General features: G+C 34.9%; 1 protein-coding gene across 3 annotated transcripts in view; it reads left to right on the top strand.

The window, feature by feature from the left end:
* GPCPD1 (glycerophosphocholine phosphodiesterase 1) overlaps window positions 1-14,901 on the top strand; it is a 39,747-nt gene that overhangs the window by 8,081 nt on the left and 16,765 nt on the right. For all 3 annotated transcript variants that reach the window (XM_088521268.1, XM_088521267.1, XM_010223257.2), the window contains 5 exons: window positions 3,307-3,391; window positions 4,519-4,600; window positions 10,811-10,886; window positions 12,962-13,003; window positions 14,112-14,235. In XM_088521268.1, the coding sequence (XP_088377394.1) occupies window positions 3,307-3,391; window positions 4,519-4,600; window positions 10,811-10,886; window positions 12,962-13,003; window positions 14,112-14,235 (409 nt within the window). The remainder of the gene's footprint in view (window positions 1-3,306; window positions 3,392-4,518; window positions 4,601-10,810; window positions 10,887-12,961; window positions 13,004-14,111; window positions 14,236-14,901) is intronic.

Raw genomic sequence — 14,901 nt, forward strand, 5'->3', positions numbered from 1 at the left:
TGACAAGTCATTGTAAAATGCATTAATTAAGACTCTGCATGTGGAAATTTGAAAATCAAGATCAGAGAATGAATTTATTTATGAATTTATTATTTATTGTGTTTTCAAACACCAATTTCAAAGCAAGTTATAGATTTTGATTGTAGCTATGAAGTAGCTATGATTGTTTTAAAATTATTTGGTATCTAATGAGAAGGAATATGCTAGATAGCTGGGCATGCATGGATGTGATGCAGTGACCCCTGTTTAAGCTTTTGATTTGAGAAAAAAAATGTTTTCTGAGCTCTTCAGGATACTTCGTTTTTCTTATTTCTTTCACTATACAATAATATAGTCTGTTATAGTCTAGACTATATAATAGTCTGACATCTTCTTGGTATAGGGCAAGTCTTGCTGTCTGTGACTGCTTGCTTAAATTTGAGCATGGCAGAAGATAGCATCTAGGGGAAAAAAATCCTGGAAGGCACTTCTTTTTCCCTATTTTCTATTTTTTTTCCTTTTTTTAATTCTTTTTTCCCCATAAATGCACCTGCAGATTTCGTATTTGTCATTCTGTACCTTTTTACATTGCTCCTACTGATCAAAGATGTTGATAACTGACATTAGAAACCTAATTTGATGAATCCAAGCATAGACAGTTAATCCTATCATTATACAGAACATCTTGAACAAGATGTTCAGAACATTACTGCATGACTTTATACCTTTATACATGAACATGTTTTATTCTTTATTCTGAAAGAAATTGTTACAGTCCAATTTCTATTGGTAGAGTCCAATACCCCAAGTTAGGGGTAATAGTAAGGTTATATGAAAAGAAATCTGGCAATTAAATGGCCAAACTATTTGCATAGATGATTTATTTCTGCATTGGCAAGATATGTAGTAGATGGCGGATACTGTTTGAGTAGTCATTTACAAAGCTGCTTAGGGAAGGTATGTTTCTGTTTTCTTCAAGTTAAAAAATGACTGGCTTGTGATGTAAGGCAGTTTTATAGACAGGCCTATTTTGTCTTCTATTTCTGCCTCCCCCCGCCCCTATTTTCATTTAGTTAGTTTTTTCACATGAGTTTTCTGGTATCTTATGGGCTCTGAACACCCACTAAAGGTTTTTCTGTTCAGCAGACCCCAGGTGTACCTTCCTCTTTTTCCACTTATCTATTGTAATTAGCTGGTAGCATTGAGATTTTGATTTTTTAGCAGCAAATGGATTTAAAAGTCAGTAGGGGCATATATGCGCAGAGGGTATTACTTTATAAGATTAGTTCCTGGAATAAGATAGATGTAGTATTTACTATTAGAAAAGATAAATTTTTTAGTTATTCAAGTAATGTGACAAATTTTTATAATAAATTTTTAATCTGAAGGCGGAATAGATCATGCAGAACACTAGGATTACAGTTCAAATCTCAGACTTTATTAAAAGCCAAAGGAAACTCTTAAGACAGCCCTGGCTGTTGACGCGTTGCTAACAGGAAAAATAAACCTTGCATATGGTTTCAAGTGCTTGAGAGATCAGATTTATTGATTTTTAATTGTGCTTATTACTTTGACCTTCACCTTTAGGAAATTGAAAGGAAGTTTGCCAAAATTAATTGGCAGCTACCAAACAGAAGCAGCTGAATGCGGGATTATAGCAGGTTGGCAAAGTTCTTGCTACAGACAAATGCTTGTCTGCACAAGTGACCATTGTAGGTAAATAAAATGGAAAAAAAATGCTTTTTGAGAAGTTTTGATGTCTGTACAATACTAGATTTCTGTTTAGTGAAACAAACACTGCTCCTTGGCAAAGGTTATAACCTTCTGGAGCAAGCTTTATAGTTAAAAAGTAAATAGACCTTGGATCAACCGCCGTCTATAGAGCATGTGGCTAGTATAGTTACCCGATTGGAGTTTTGCAAACCATGCTTTCCTCACCTTATTTCCAGTGTTGTTTCTCCTGTCACCAGCAAAGTTGACTTTGGAGGAGCAGCTTTTTTTTATTATTTTTTTTATTTTTTTTTTATTGATGATATCTGCAAATAGGGAAGACTAGTTCAGATTTTGGTGGCTAGTTGTGAAGAATCACTTGGCATATACTTCTGTGATATGAGTGGCATAAGGAGATGACAGGAGGTTGTTTCTGCTGATGACAACATTGATATTTCTGATGTGTTTGGAAATACTGTGTATATTGTTTTTGGTCAATTTCACCATGGGGAGCAGTTGGGGTATGTGAGGTGAGAAACCTTTTTTGGAGCGCTGAGTGTGCTCGGTTTCCTCATCACTGTCCTTTCTGATTGAGAACAGAGACAGTGGCTCCAGCGGGCAGGGCAAATGAGCATCCCCAGTATGGGAATGGTACTTGAACTCCCTCCTTCTGGCCAAATCGCTTCTGGGGTCAGCAGCAATTATGAAATTACATCCATTACAAAACTGTGCATGCTGACACCAGCTTTTATATGCTAGTGAGGTGGAGTGCTTCATTTTTTGGCTCATCTTAGCAAAATGAAGAGAATTACAAGCAGTGTCCATGACTCCCTTAGATCTTCACCGTGGCAGTGAATGTTCATACATTTAGCTGTAACTGTTTTCTTTTTTTAATCTCAAAATGTAACTGAGTATAATTTAGAATATACTTCCCTCCTATGATAAAGCTGTCTCTGAGCTACAGTACAAACAGGAAAAAGTAAATCACGCAATCTGGGCATTTATGTACAATGAATTGCATAGTGAGTATATTTGTACAACTAAATTTTGTCTGTGTTTGTATGCTTACAGTGAATATCCAAAAAGCTTTTTTTTTTCAGATGAAACAAGTGATTTTGCAGAAGCAGATTGTAGTACAAGATGTTCTCAGCAGAGACAGTAAACTGTTTTTAGGATCAAATAATCTTTATGTCTTCCGCAGTGTTATGAATTCTGTGTGTCTCTTGGGTCTCTTTTTTTTTTCCCCCTCATAACAAAACCTTGTGTCAATCCTTTATTAGATTAACCTGTATAGCTGGAAAAAGCAGACACAGTTTTAGAAGCATAAACATTTCCTTGGGACTATTTCTTTCAAATTTGAAGTTGAATTTGGCTTAGTAAAAGGTAGTGCATTTTGGTAGGTTGTTCACTGTTTTTGTGTCTTTGTGAGACACCATTACATTAACAGTTTGAGAATATGAAATTACTATTGGATACACTGGTTTTTATTAATTTTGTTTCTGAAGCAAAAAGAGTGGGCTTGGGTGGGTAGCTCTGAGTATTTAGACTGAATTTATTAATTCCATATGGTCTTGAATACTAATGATCATGGGGTTTTTTGTCTTTTTTTTTTTTTAGGAGAGGTTTTTGCAATATGTGGGAACTGCAATGCTTTGGGGAATTGGAATCCACAGGTTGCAGTAATCCTTCAAAATGTTGATGGGTAAGTGTTGTGTGTTTTGGGTTTGTCCTTTTTTTTGTTTGTTTCTTTCCTCTTCTCTTTGAAGTAGCTACAGTTCTGGAGAAATTTATCTTTTGAGCTTTTAACTGTTAAACCTCACCTACTGTTAGTAAAACTCTGTAGAACTTAATTTTCTTGCCCTTGAGCATTTTGAATGCAAGCCTAGGAAGTGTCCAGTAAAACCCATAATTTCAGATGTGTTTTTCTAGTTATGAATGATGCTTTGACCATTGTGGGTGGCATATTCAGTCAATACTTTGAATTAGAAGCTGCTGTGGAAAGAAGAGTTATGGATAATTCAAAGGAGACACCCGCAGCTCAAGCTGCATTATGCAGAGCTGCTCCCCTTCCCCTCTCTTGCCTCGTTTAAAGCACTCTTTGCCCGGCTGTCCTGCTTGCTGGCAGACACACATGCTCTGCTTCATGAGGTAGATCCCATCTCCCCCCCTCAGTCCTCAGATAGGGTCCCATGGTCGTAGGAACCAAAACTCTGCTGCCGACACCAGCAGCTCAGCCAGTCATTAGCCTGGAAAATCTCCTTCCATCCTTCCCCCTCACTGGCAGCATTGAAGACAAAATGGCTTGGGCTCCTAGACCCTTTATGGCCATCCCTAAAACTCTGAAATCCTGTTTTATGGTTTCTAGATTCCCCTTAATGTCATTAATGGCCACATGGAAGAGCAGCAGAGGGGAATAGCCTGAAGCTTGTCATGGAGAGACTGCCAGGGCTCGTCCAGCTGATACTGAATGCCTGACAGACACCAAACCTCTCTGGACAAGGGATGAGTTGGGCAGATCTGTGCCCCTGTCCCCTGCAGTAGGGAGTCATTAACAGCAATCATATTCCAGCATTGTTGCCTGCTACTTTTCAGTCTGTTTCTAGAATAGATTGTTGTACTGGCTTAAAAGCTGCAAAGTGTTTGTAACTGACAAAAGTATTTAGATGAGAAAATCATATTCAAAAAAAAAAAAAGTAAAAAAAGTGTGTGTCTCAATCTTTCTTTTTTTTTTTTTTTGATAGCAGAGCTGTTAATCTAAAATCATTTTTAGAACTTTGGATAAAACTTCAGAAAGCTTTATATTTATTTTTTAAAACTGTTTTTCCACAGCGTATGGAAAACAACTGTAAAGCTTCCTAGAGGAGTTCCTGTTCAGTATCGATATTTTAAAGGGTACTTCTTAAAACCTAAGGTATGTATGGCCATTTTTGTTTTAAGTTGGTTCATGTTCAGTGAAAAAATTCTTCATGTTTGAATCAGAGAAGTCTTTACATCAGTTTTTAGAAAGAAATCTTAAATTATAAGATAGGAAACATTAAAATGCTTATCAAAATAGACATTATTTTCAGAAATGCATGACAATCCACTGTTAACTAATTACTGCAATCAAGTTGCATTCTAACTTTTAACAGTGTGACTTTTTATAAAAAAAAAATCCAGTGGAAATGTCTGATTATAAAGCTTAAATAATATGGGGAAATGATCACTTGTTATAGCAGCACTGTAACAACTTACAGACTAACAATTAAATACGGACGTAACTAAAGCAAGTATTTCTAGCATGTAGGCAAATAATAGCAGGATAAAAGTGGTTAATTTGAGCAGTTTTTCTTAAATTCTGACTTAAAAGTTACAGTCTATTTTTTTGATCATTGCAGATGTTTTTGGTAAGAAATCAGAAGTACTGACTGGGTTTTGTCCTGTATAGCTAATGCATGTTAACCTCTTCCAGTGAAACTTAGATTCGTGCATCTTGGTGTTTTCTCTAGGTTTGTGTGTAGCCATTTGCTTAATTAAAAAGAAAAACAGAGGAAAACACAGACTTTTTAAAAACTCATTCATATCAAATTTGCATGCGAGTTGAATGTACGTGTCAATATACTGATTAGTGTATGAGGGGAAATCAGATTAGGGATGAGATGGACGGCATCATAAAGGTGTTGGACTAACTGGGGAACAGGAGCAGCTGCTCTTTAGCTATTTGTCTTACTAACCAGCAATACCTGCAGAAATCAAACTTTCCAAGTTATATTTGCTCTCTTTTATTGCTTCTGTTAATTTCCTGTAGCTGTCCACTTTGGGCTTTAATTTTTCATTGAAATAAGAATTATGAAGACTGTAAGTAAATGTATAAAGCATTGCAGAATCTTGTGCTCTACATCTTTTAAGTATTTTAAATTATCATCAAGAGTATGCAAGCCCTTAACAGCTGGACTAGCTTTTCTTTCACTAAAAATATTTGACAGAGGTTCCATGAAAAAATCTTAGTGAAAGACACTAATTTGAAATGAAATACAAGAGGCTTTACCCTGTTTATTTTTTATTATTATTATTATTTCAACATTTGAAATAGTCTAATCATAAACTGTCATTTAAATTATTATTCTGGAGCCAAAAAAAAGGGAAGGCCAATTTTTTTTTTTGAGGTCATATTGCAGTCAGAAGTAGGTCCATTAAGTGTATCACTCTGATGGGACCTTTTATTTCTGGCAAATGTCCATAAGTTTAAAATTTATGGCAGTAGGCCTACGTAGGTATGCAGTAAGCAGTAACTTGCTAGGAAAAGCACACTTAATGAGAACAAATTGGCAAAAATATGCTCTTAGACAACACAAGTTTCCATTTTAACATTTGCAAAAGCTTACAACGTATGTTGGTGAGTGTGTTTCTTTAAGTAGGTGCTCTGTATCGTGCACGCTTTATGTACCGTGTGATGCAGAGTCTGCCAAGGTAAGTATGATTTTTTTGGATGACAGAGAAAGAGCTACTGTGTGTAAAAAGAAGAAAGAAAAAAAAAAAGCAAAACACAAATAAAATGAATTTGTAGGGTACAGAGTGATATACTCCCCTGTAAACCTGTTAAGAGCATAGCACCATAGGACTTTGTTTTTTGTAAAACAATTTTTTGTAGCTATATTTTTCTTCAATGTGTTATTCCCCTTTTTGTGAATTTCTTTCAAGAAAAATGAAAAAACTGTATACCCATTCTAACATGAATGTAATACACAGAGGGTGCAAATGAGACAGGTTTGTGGAGGACCCAGTTGTTTGTAGCGTTAGCATCTCTGATAGGGAAAAGATACCTCTAAAATAAAAAATGTTCTGAATATTTTTATATCAGTAGATTTTTCATTATTTTTTTTCATTGATGTAACTCCAAATTTTGAAGCGCTTTTGAAGCAGGGTCCATTGGACAATGCTAACAGTTCGTATCATGCAATTCTATCATGATCTTTAATTTGTTAGAATATTACTTAAATCTGTGTAGTCTTACATCTGTATGGAATTCTGAATGTATCAATCTGTCACCATATAACTGAGTAAATCATGTTGAAGAGTGAGTCAATTTAAAATTCTGTAGGAACTGCATTTTTGAAGATGTTTGAGGTGGCCAATTATATACACATACGCATGCGTGTTAGCAAATCTGGGAGAGTGTACATTTACACAGAGAAATAAACATCTTCATATTAACCAAAATACTGGTACAGACTAGATGTGAAAATAATTCACATTTAGGAAGAAACAAATGGGAAAGTATTTGTCTCACCTCGCTAAAAATTCCCATTTAGGTATGATTTATTTTTCAGTTAGTATTTTAGAACTGAAGAACAGTATGATGTCAAGGGAAGTGTGGCTTGTTTGCACTGAAGTATTTTGGTGTCAATATGAACATGGTTACATAGAGAGTATTAATTTGCATTTAACATTTCATCATTTTTCCTTTATGTAAAAATACATATAAATGAATATACATACATATTTTTTTCCTATAAAATTAGTGCATGTCTTAATGCCTGCATGTCAAGGGAAAGAGATTTTCATGTGTTATATACACTTTAATGATAATTTAAGACTCATCCTAAGCATTTTTAAAGAAAAGTGAATAAGTATATTATATTAAATAAGACAGAAATTTGAACTGTTTTGCTCCATATTTTCCTCAGTCTTAGAGATAATCCAATGCCAGTTACAATAGTGTGAGGATCTTGCCATGTTTTTTTATTCTACACACATCTTCTCTTATTATAGTCTCGTTTATAATTTAATTCTTATGTATATCCCATATTTTAGAATAATGTTTTAATATATATTATTTGCATTATACATACTTGAAAAACCTCTTAAAGTGTATACATACTTTATTCTGTTAAGCCATATTCTATATTTTTGGTTTTCTATACAGTAAATAAAGGGAAATATTTTCAAGGAAGTGTGAAATAACTAAGCTGTCCATGGATGTAGCGATTTAAAAAAAAAAGGATTAGCGAGCATTTCTCAAATTTGTGATACTGTCATATGCTATAGTTAACTGTATGCTTCAAATAAGATTTAATTCTGCAAAATATCAATAAGCCAAATCCATTTAGTGCTTTGAGTGTATTAATAAAAGTGAAACTTGGATCCCGACTCAGTAATTTCTGCAATAGCAGGTGTCTTAGTGAAGCTGCTGCCAGGCTCCTGGCTACCCTGCTAATTGCAAAGGAGTATTTCTGGGATAACAGATTGTGTCAAACTAGTATTTGAAACGCAGGAGCTATAAAATGTCTAGCTAGCCTAGGACTTTGTGACACCGGGCTTGTATGTGTTACTGCCTTGTGAGGTTACTTATGTAAATATTCGTTGATTAGTGTTTAGTTGCTGTCTGTTACAATGGTACAGAAATCCAGAGAGATTTTTGCCTTTTTGTCAGAAATCCAGTGTAGCAGTGAGGTCATCTATTTCATTTAGCCCTTTCATGTTCTTGAAGTAGGTTAATATCCTTGAAACATAGTTTCAAGATGTAAACTATGAAGCATAGTCTTGTGTATGGTGGGGTTTTTGTTTGGTTTAGATTTTTATTTATTTATTTCTTGATGTCTGTAACCTGATGTGTTGACTTGGATCGGGACAATTGAGACTGGCCTCCTGAATCTTTATTTAAACATCCACTGACATGCTTTGGGTTTTGAAGTATCCCGAGCATGCAAGCAATTCCTGCAGAGCATGAATCAAACTGTTTTGAACTTTCGGAAGCCAAGTTATGTTAACACAGGCATTTTACCCTCCATTTCAGAAGCATATAATGATTTCCGTAGGGACTTCCAGCTTATCATATGTATGGGGACTTAATTTCTGAAAAAAAATCTTGAATTTTCTTCAAAAGCTTGAAAGTTACATCAAATGTTTCATTAAATAAACATGAATATTTACTTAAAAGAAAGTTCTCAGTGTTAATGGGCAGAGCTGCATGCCATGCAGTGACAGTATAATCTCAGTCGCTGCCCGCTGTGATGCTTGTCATGGCATTCTTGTAGATGTTTTTTAAGATCTTCAGAGCAGGGGCTTTTATATGATGCTAATAATAATGCAAACAGTAAGTGACACATCATTAGCTTCTGCTGCAAGATAATCCGAGCTGGGCCGTTCAAGTGTGATCAGAATGTGCCCCTGAAATCGTTTTAGTACTTCCACCTGATTGTATAGCAACTTCTGTGACCTGCAATTAAAACATTTTAGCTGCAGGTTATTTAAATGCCCGTAAAACATTAAAGTGGTCTGAGAAGAGATTGGGAGAGGATTGTCTGTCCGTTTTCCTCTGTTTCGTTGCCCCTTTTCTTTCCAGGCCACTTTGCCTGTCTGCTTTTGTTTGCTTTCTTATATTTAAAACATTGAGGGTTCCTAGGTTTAAATGCATAGACAGCCTGATGTAATATTTTGCTAAATGTATCTAGCATGATATGCTTAATGTTATTAACTCAGTTTCATATCTTTAGAACATAAGATTAAAATGTACAATTGCGGTGGTATAGTTATCCTTTAAGAAGTAAGTTGGTGGTATTGGTATTTTACTATAGAATGCTGTTTTTCTTTTTTTGTTTGTTTTGTTTGTTTGTTTTTTTCTCTAAGTAGAAATCTTTACTTGCCTTTTGAAGAAAACAGCCCATTTTAGAAAAGATTCACATTCCCCAACCTTGCAGTTGAGTGACTTGTGTTCCTGGAAGTCGCTGGTGGAGAGCCAGCTTGGCGTTAGGAATACTAGGTTCTCTGAAGGCAAATGGAGGTCTCAGCTGGGGAAAACTGCGACACACATGCGTGTGTCCCCTGAAAACAAGGGGGGAGGAAGGGAACTGCACCTGGATGTTGTTCTGCTAAAAGTCCAGAAGAGCGAGTGTGGTGGAAACAGCAGAGAACCACCCTGTAGCTCAAATAAACTGAAAACAGTAGTATCATTTTATTTGGTTTTGCATGTATTTTGTCTTTGCAAATGAACCCTAAGCAGATGTATTTTATTCTGACATGATTTCTAGAAATACATACTGCTAAGTTCACTGGAAAAAATGAATTGGGCTCAGCAATGAGCCACAGAGTAATCCATATTATTAAATGCTTTTAAAATATTTGGCATTTGCCATTAACTCATCCCAAACCGCAGTAGATAGAATGTGTTTGATGGAGGTCAAGAAAAAATTCCATCTGCTGCTAAAGAATTGATACACTGAGCTGTAAGATTCAAAGCATTCAGGTATTGTGTAATTAGACTGCTAATGTCTGCATGTTGCCGTTGAACGGAGATTATGTGAACAAGATCCTGCATTACTCGAACAAGTTGACATTCAAACTTTTATGACCTAGGTGGGCAATAGAGCCTAGTCCTTCTTACAGTAAGACTTCACAACGTCAAATTCTGCAGCTATTCCGTAACAGTGCTAACGACTAAGCTATGCAATGTTCATTTATTTTTAAAATGTCTTAGGTGGTCTTATTCTGTTAACTTTCTGGCTGACTTGAGGCATATTATTTTGTATTGGTTTATTTTTCCATTCAATTTAGCAGAATCCTGATTATTTATGTCTTTCCAAAGTAGTAGATAATTTGTTCTTTTATACTACAGTTTAAATAATTTTGTGTTCTAGACTTCGAACTAGCTGAGTGAATCTGGGGGGAGAATGCAGCCCTGCAACTCTTAGCTGCACGAGCAGCTGCTTGGGACTTGTTAGGTGAATTCTTTTTCTGAATTGCTGCTGCAGTATCTTAAGAAAACACAGCTAATGAATTCAGAGATCTGGATTCAGAATTCTCATTTCTGGAGTCAGAAAGAAAGTATAGTAGTCCAGTGGGATAACCATAAACAGTAAAAATATAATAATTACATTTAAACTCCACTCTGTCAGATTTTGTCGTAAGCTTTGTCATATGTAGTGTGATCTGACGCATTACGTAGTGTCATCAGCTGCTGCGGGGATAAGAAACAAGCCTGATCTGTTCTTTCTTTCTTTGTTTCCTCCTTTGATTTTTTTTTCTTTTATTTTTCCCCGTAAGTCTATAAGTTTAGTTTACAACCATCCCAAATAAGTTTCGTGGCTAGAAAATCAGCTATAACAAAAGAAATTATTGCAGACATTTAACTTTTAAATTACAGACTATCGGTGGTCCCTGCCAAGTCATAGTTCACACGTGGGAGACTCATCTACAACCACGATCAATAACCCCTTTAGGTATGGGCATCAACTGCATCTGTTTGAGGCATATGCATAAGATTGCTAATATGCTGCACATTGGTGTAGTGGGATTGATAACTATAGCTTTGAAATACTTAAATTTATTAACATGTTACAGGTACAAATTTTTTCTTTGCACAACATGGACCTTATTCTCAAAATAGATATGAATAAATGTCTTTAAAATGGAGTGGAGTTGAAATCTTTGCTGTAATCCCTAAAATGATGTGTTAATCTGGAATTAGCACTTCTTTTGGAAACTTCATTCTTTGAGACTAAGGCTCCATATTATTTTTCAGAGAAAATGGGGAGTTAAGGGGGGGGGGCATGAAGCACTGCAATTTTGAAGTACAAATTCTTTACTAAATATTTAAAACAAACCTTCTTAAATTATTAGACTTCTTTAAGTGTATTGAGTAATATAAATAGCAACATGAATGGGTTTATTTGACTGATAAATTGCCAGAGGTTTAATTTCCTGGAAGAAAGGGTGACATGACAATTTGCATATAAGTTTCGAATGCTTTTCTCCACAGGGGAAAAGGTTTGAGAGGTGTTTGTTTCCTTATAAGAGTGACTGAAATAATCTTTGAATGCAGTTTGTGATTTAGATCTCTTATGCTGCTCTAGGATGGTATTTTTTTTATGCATGGTCTGTTCTGGGATATGAGAAATGTTAATTCCTACACATTTATGAGTTTACATCCATTAAATACCTTCTGGTTCATTGAAAGGGATATGTCTTTTAGAAATAATACGTTAGGCAAAAAAAAATTAGTTAATCCTAAGTAGTACCATGATAATTGCTTTTTGTAGTTGCATTTGAGTTAGATCAGTTAAGGGTTTCTGTTCTTGTAATGAAATGATTTTTTTGTAATGAAATGATTTTTTTGTATTTGTCAGTAATTCAGAACTAGGGAAGCAGTCTACCCTGTGTTTAGACTGTCTGTAAATTTGGATAACTTGACTCCAAAAAGATTTTATTTTTCAAGTACTTAATTTTTCAAGTAACAGTGCTCATTATCTCTTTAATAATTGAATTAATGTAAGTAACACTCTATACAGAATTCTGCGATTAAAAGTGCATAATACCTTTCTAAATTATTAAACTAAAACTTAGTTTTATGATTCAAGCTGAATTTGCCTAGGATCCTTTTCATCAGTAGAGTGGCTTTCTTCATGAAGTCCTTAATAAGTCACAGAAAACAGGGCACTTGAAGGCTGGATAAAAAATGCTACAAAATATCCCATTATATCAATTATTAGAAGTACAGTAAAAAAGTAGGTTTTTCGTTTTGTTTTTTTAATGACAAGCTACTAATGCTAGTCGAAACTGGTCGTTATGATACAGAATTGTTGCCTAATGGTTATTGAGATTAAAAATTTGAGGGGAGGACGGTTAATCTTATAAAAGGTGGGATTAATGGCTACAGAGGCAAATTTTTTTACGTTTACACTTTGGAAAAAACATCTAATTCCTTTAGATTACTGTGACTCTTTTAATGCTGGTGAGTTTACTTAATGCCTAAAGATTTCACATTTTAGAACTTCATGGAAAGTAAGGCTAAAAGTAGGTGCGAAATGAGTGTTTTATTGTAGGATAGATTTATGTCTAGATTTATGGACAAAATAAGCATTTTAATTGCGACTAACTTGATTGAGAAGCTTTAGCTGTGAATGTGCAGAACAAGTTTCTTGTGTGTTTGCAAGAAATTTAATGTCTTAGACACTAACAAAAAAAAATCTTACATTCTGGCAGGATGTAGATAGCAGCAAAATAGGAAAAAAAGCAACCTTTTCTCAGTTCAGATTATCTCATGTAAAATGCACATCTTATGGCACTTATTGCATTGATTGTCTTCTTGCAGAAACTAAGAAAAACGTTAATTTTGAATAAATTTTATAGAAGGTTGCAATAATTATGCTTATTCTTTGTCAACTTCTCTTTTCCTGCTTTTTATTAGATACATTTTTAGAAACAAAGCGGGAAAAATAGAATAAATTGGCAGTAATTCCTTAAGGCATGAATACTAACTAGTTTATTTCATTCTTTCCCCTCCCTTCAATTCTAGAAAATGAAATAACTATTGATGATGGAAGCTTTGGAGTCCATAGTAAGTGAAATATATTGATCGTTAACCATATTTATTTTTAAAGCATTGGAGTGTTGCAGTTGAAAATACTTGGAAATGCTAAATTAGTTTAGGTAGAAATTATCTGTTAATTGTTGCTTTATCTGCTTATATACTTGTATTTAAAGCTAGTGCTTGTTAATCCACATTCAGACTGTACTCCTTTCTAACTAGATTATGTATGTGCAAATTTGGAAATACAGAATGGACTGTTAGATTTCTCTTTAAAAGTAGGCATAGAAAAAGCTCTTCCTTTCGAGAAAAATATATCAGCTTATACTAAATGAACCCAATCTTACTCTTCAGTTATGCACATAACTACCAACATGTCCTGTAAATTCAGATCTCACGTTCTTGTGTGTGTGTGAGTCTCCTTAAAACTCTTTCAGCAGATATAACCCACCTCTCACTAAATGCGTAATCCCTTAACTCTAGGTTAACTCTTTCTTTTGTCATATCCCATACTTCAGTTTTCAGTTTTCTTCACATCTTCACCAAATCACACATTTTGTTGGAACTCCTGAAAACTGAGAGATCTCCTTCAGCCTCTGGTTTGGCAGCTTGTGCCTCCTGACCATCCTGCTTCTAGGCTCTCCTTACCCTGCTGATGATCTTGAGGATACTGCTCCATGTTATGCTCCCCCACTATTTCTATTTATACCTCCAGCCTGGCAAGCTTACACTGCTTTACTGCTATTATTTGCAAAGAGATTATATAATGTCTGTATTTCAACAGAAACAGAGAGTCTGAAGCTGCTTATAGATCTTCAGAGCTTTGAATATGTTTGTCCCTGTATGAGAGATCCCAGGGCAAAGGACTGTTTCCTCTACCTTGGAGGCTTACTTAGCTGTTGATATCATGGATAAAATTAATACTGGAATTAACATTCTGCTTCATACAGTTAACTCAAGAAGCTGCTGTTCTGATTTGTTTCTCTTGTAAGATGGCTTCATGTAAGAGCAAGAAAGAGGTAGTCAGCAATTACACTGTCTATAACTATCCCTAATCAAACTGTATGGATCTCCCTTTAGAAAATAAAGTAAGTTATTAATGTGTCTTTACTATTTTCTATTGTTTAATTTTTCGTAGATGGTGTAAAAACTGTGGATGCTGGCTGGCTGACGTGTCAAACAGAAATAAGATTGCGCCTGCATTATTCAGAAAAACCACCTGTGTCAATATCCAAGAAGGAATTTAAAACATCAAGGTTTAGGTAAGAGCCTGTTTATCTCAATTTGCAATTTAGCTAATGTTAATTTCCAACAGCAGTGATTATTTAATTAATGTCGCTATTAATATTTTAGGTTGCAAGTATGGATGGACAACAAACTGATTTTGAGATGCATAAACACTTTGTAAAAATTTGATGATAGCATTAAATCAGTAGTATGTCTGTTTTCTATTTTATTATTAATGTAATGTCAAAAGAGTTTTCTCTGTTCCTGCAAAGGAACACAGATAGTCAAACAATTACCGCTCACTTAATAATTTTCATTTCTTGCCTTTCTGATAATTGCCTTTCCAAACTATTAAAAATGTATCAAGTAGATATGATGGCACAGTTTAAATAATAGACAACAGGCTTTTCCACAAATATTTCTTCCATCTTTCTTTGTCTTGATGTCTCTTGCTTCTTGGCTGGAACTGTGGAGTTCTTAAGTTGTTCTCTGCAATTGCATTCAGTGGGTGGGTTTGTTTGTTTGTTTGTTTGTTTTTCTTCCTAACTTCTGCCAGAAAGCAGAATGGAAAGGCTGTTAGTGGTTAGGGAAAGGCAGAAGGAAAAGGCTACCTTCATTTATTTATTTATTTTGCTACTACTTTTTCTCCCAGAGCATACAGAGCCTGCCCATTTGAAATATGGTTAATTTTCCACGGGCAT

This window comes from Tinamus guttatus, unplaced genomic scaffold (genome assembly GCF_059628265.1).
Source record: "Tinamus guttatus ecotype Peru unplaced genomic scaffold, ASM5962826v1 Tinamus_guttatus_pri_ptg000116l, whole genome shotgun sequence".
Classification (NCBI taxonomy): Eukaryota; Metazoa; Chordata; class Aves; order Tinamiformes; family Tinamidae; genus Tinamus; species Tinamus guttatus.